Raw genomic sequence first — 4,111 nt, 5'->3', positions numbered from 1 at the left:
AAAGGAGAAAGTTTTTTTTTAAGTCTAAATCCTAGCATATTTGGGTGTTTGTTGGAGACTTGGGGTATGCAAGCTTGAGGTACTTCTATCTTGAAGACTTGGCCTTTCTAGGAACATCATCTTCTTCATATCAACCTTCTCATAAGTTTGGAAGAAGGTAGTCTTCTAAACACCCTATGGTTGTTATTTTGATTGTATGACATTCATATACATGGATCCTTATTGTTTGGGGTTTTCTTTTATATGTTAAAATTTGATTTTAACTACATATAACATAATGAAAGGTTCATTTCTTCCGCTGCGTTTTTCATGTTTATAAGGAAAATATGACTTTGATAAAACCCAAAAGACCCAACAGTACGGGTTAAAGCCTAGTCTGCCTAGGAGTACTATTTACTTTTGCAATGTCCCTAGTCGTTTGAAGCAATCTATTTTAAATATTATGCCTTTTGAGGAAGGAAGCCCGCCAGTTAAATACCTTGGAGTTACACTTGTATCATCCAGATTGACATATAAAGACTGCAAGGTACTGGTTGAACATATGGAAAAAAGGGTGACAGACTGGAGGAATAAGTCACTGTCTTTTGCAGGTAGGCTTCAATTGATTCGATCTATCCTTGCATCCCTACACATTTATTGGGCATCTGTTTTTATTCTCCCGCAGCGAATTATAGATGAACTTGAAAGTAAAATGCGATATTTTCTTTGGTGTGAAGGAGAATATGTTAGAAGGAAAGCCAAAATCTCGTAGGAGATTATCTGTAGGCCAAAAAATGAGGGTGGTTTAGGGATAAGAAGAATTTCAAATGTTAATAAAGCGTTGATGACCACTCACATTTGGAGCATTCTCGATCATAAAGAATCTTTATGGGTGAAATGGATACACTCGTATAGACTCTCTAATCGTAGCTTTTGGGATGTCCCCATTCCTTCCAACTGCAGCTGGGGATGGCATAAATATTACAGCTTTGAGATCAGGTACGTCCCTATATTTGGTCGAAAATAGGTAATTGGAAGAACACTATGGTCTGGTTTGATAAATGGGATGAAAACTGCCCTATTCGAAACTTAGTATCTAACCGGTATATTAGGAATGCGGGATTTTCATTACATATCAAAGTGAGTGACCTAGTGATGGATGGAAATTGGAAATGGCCTGATGAATGGCTGGATTTATACCCTGCTTTAAACGGTTTACCTTCTATTATCATAAGGCCGCATATTCCTGATTCTCTATATTGGAAAGATAAAGATGGTAATGAGGTGGAGTTCTCGTCGTATGCAATATGGAACACATTAAGGCAGCATCATCAGCAGGTTCCATGGGGGAATGGGGTATGGTTCAAACAAATGGTGTCGAGACGCTCTTTTATTCTGTGATTAATTTTTCTCTGAAGGCTAGATACGCGAGACAGAATGATGAAGTGGAGTGCTGGAGGAACATGAATCTCAACCTGGTTTGCTGTCTGTTATGCAAACAAGGGCTGGATTCCCATAACCATTTGTTATTTTATTGTTCTTATTCTTCTCAGGTTTGGCATACAGTTCGGCATTTAGCTTACATGCAAAACGTTCAAGAAAAATGGGATGATGTAGCTGAATGGATGATTCAAAAGAGGAAGTCGAATTTAGCAAGAACGGTAATTGGTAAATTATTAGTTGCTGCTACGACATACTTCATATGGCAAGAGCGAAACATGAGACTCCAATCCAATAAATCAAGACCTGTGGAGAAGATCTTGGATATAATATCCACTAGAGTCCGGTTAAAGCTTGTAACATTGCGGTTCAAGAATACAAAGCTTGCTAATCATATGGTAGAAGATTGGAATTTGCCTAGGCATTTGGTGATTTACGACCAAGGAAGGATTGATTAGTGATGTATATCTTTTAGTCACTTTGTTTTTCATGTAAAATAGGGTGGCTTTGTTTTTTTTTCGTTTTGTGATGGATTAATAGTGTTGTTAGAATAGTTTGTCTACGTATTTGGGGCATGTCCTAAATACGAACTAGTATGGTACTCGATCATACTACTTGTTTTGTAATTTTTTGGTGGATGGAATACAATTTACAGGGGTATACCCATTAACCAAAAAAAAAAGATATGAAAGATGACTAGACACATTCAGGGTGGTTCATCCTAATATGAGAGATGTTGATGTTATGATATGTATGTGAGATGATATGATTGATGATATGTGCCTTAACGATCCAAATGATTTTTCTATAATGTTCTAAATGGACAAATGCTTTATAAACTATGTGTTATCTTACTTAGCTAATTCGTTAGCTAACATTTGTTCTTTCAAAATGTGTTGTGCCCTCAGGTCCAACAATAGTGAGCAGGTAGATGTGAGAAGATGTGAGGCATGGGTAGATAATCTTGAAGCTGGCTGTAGATTACCTATAGGGGCTATTTGCATTAGACATTGATTTACGATTAGATATTTATGATTTACATTTTTTTTTTAGAAAAAGTCTCATTAATTTACCCTTTTTCCATCAATAATTTACACTTTTTAACCTTGTATAAATAATTTAAATTTATTTTTAGTCATCAACTTGAGAAACTTTTTTAAAATTTACAATCATTTAGTTAAATTTTTTTTCAATATACTAACTATTGTATAAAAAAAATATTTCAAAATCTAATGACTTATTAACAAATATTAGATTAGATTTTTATAAATTATAAATATTAATATTTAGTTTAATATTTAATATAAACACAATTTGAATTCTAGATACATATCTCAAACATAATAACAGATGACGATATATAATATCTTTATCCTAAACACAATATGAATCACAAAACATGAGACGGTCACAGAACAAAACATGATTTACAACAAAGAGTTACTTGAATACTAAATCGAAGTGAATATGAACTCCATTCAAGATTCATTATATCTCTCAAATAAAAAAGGTACATAATTTTCTCCTTTTTTTATATATTAGGTTTACGTATTAATGTTTAAAGTTACAAATGTCACTCAAATGAAGAGTCTTAACTGCTATCAAAGAGTATGAAAACAATCCTAATTGTTATCAAATTATCATATGACAGGTGATTGAAAATAAATATATGCATGTTATGGGTCTGCATCATGTTCAAATACATATACTTGAATGTCAAATACATGATCAAAAATATGTTTATATTTTAATTCTTAATTATCTTTCATAATAATATCACATAATGAGTAAAACCGGTTTCAAAAAGTTATATAATAGAGAGATAATTATAACATGTGCTTTATGGAATGAATACGACAAATAATTTCATTAATATGTCTCAGCTGATAATGACAGTGAAGAACATATGATTATTGTACTACAACTTGTAAAGTATAACACTTAGTACCCTAAAGCTTCAAATTATAAGTTTTTATGACTTGAATGTATGAAGATCTAATATTGATAATATCGAAACCTTATGTCCAGTGTTACGGGTCTAAAATCTAGTTAATACTATAAGCAATATCAATGGACTAATTAATACTTTCTTAAATGTGATATTAGTAACTTAATTAGCATAGTATTTGCGAGTGACTTTGAGTTAACGATAAAAAAAAAAATTAGGTTATAGAAATAACATGATATCAGGTCATAGAAATGAGGACTGAATCTTTTTGTTTTGAGATTGATCTCCACTTCTTGTTGGTTCGATATAACAATCCCTGTTTTGAGATTGATCTCCACTTCTTGTTGGTTCGATATAACAATCCCCACTCCTTGTTGGTTCGATATAACAAGGACTAATTTTTCAGTTAACAACCCCACTTTCCAAAACTAAGTTATAGTACTGATTCAAGACCTATTTGTTTTTTTAACCATTAAATGACTGAATAGATAAGTAATGTTTGTATGGATTAAATCAATACGGTTATTTTTTGTTTATTAAGTTAAACAAACAAACACTTTTGATGACTTAATGAATTAAATATTTTTGATTAAGTCACGACTTAATTTATTAAGTCGAAAACAAACGCCACCTTAGTAATTACCAATATCAGTCCTTGATAGACCATAAATTCAGAATTCAGGCTTCTTTAATACTTTATTATCCCAATAAATTGGAAATAGTCAAATAACTGAACAAATGTTC

At 32.2% G+C, this 4,111-nt stretch overlaps 1 protein-coding gene across 1 annotated transcript; it reads left to right on the top strand.

The window, feature by feature from the left end:
- Window positions 1–823: 823 nt before the first annotated feature.
- LOC122604342 lies at window positions 824–1,877 on the top strand. The gene is made up of 3 exons (XM_043777231.1): window positions 824–978; window positions 1,092–1,335; window positions 1,533–1,877. The coding sequence occupies exons 1-3, from the start codon at window positions 824–826 to the stop codon at window positions 1,875–1,877; spliced, it is 744 nt and encodes a 247-aa protein (XP_043633166.1).
- The last annotated feature ends 2,234 nt before the right edge of the window (window positions 1,878–4,111 follow it).

The sequence above is a fragment of the Erigeron canadensis genome, chromosome 6 (assembly GCF_010389155.1).
Source record: "Erigeron canadensis isolate Cc75 chromosome 6, C_canadensis_v1, whole genome shotgun sequence".
NCBI classification, from domain to species: domain Eukaryota; kingdom Viridiplantae; phylum Streptophyta; class Magnoliopsida; order Asterales; family Asteraceae; genus Erigeron; species Erigeron canadensis.
This window is presented reverse-complemented; position numbering and strand designations above follow the sequence as displayed.

Coding starts and splice junctions, on each gene's coding strand:
- LOC122604342 (XM_043777231.1), top strand. CDS start 824: ATGACCACTCACATTTGGAGCATTCTCGATCATAAAGAATCTTTATGG. Junction 979..1,091: donor TATTACAGCTTTGAGATCAG/GTACGTCCCTAT, acceptor CCGGTATATTAG/GAATGCGGGATTTTCATTAC. Junction 1,336..1,532: donor AGGTTCCATGGGGGAATGGG/GTATGGTTCAAA, acceptor TATTCTTCTCAG/GTTTGGCATACAGTTCGGCA.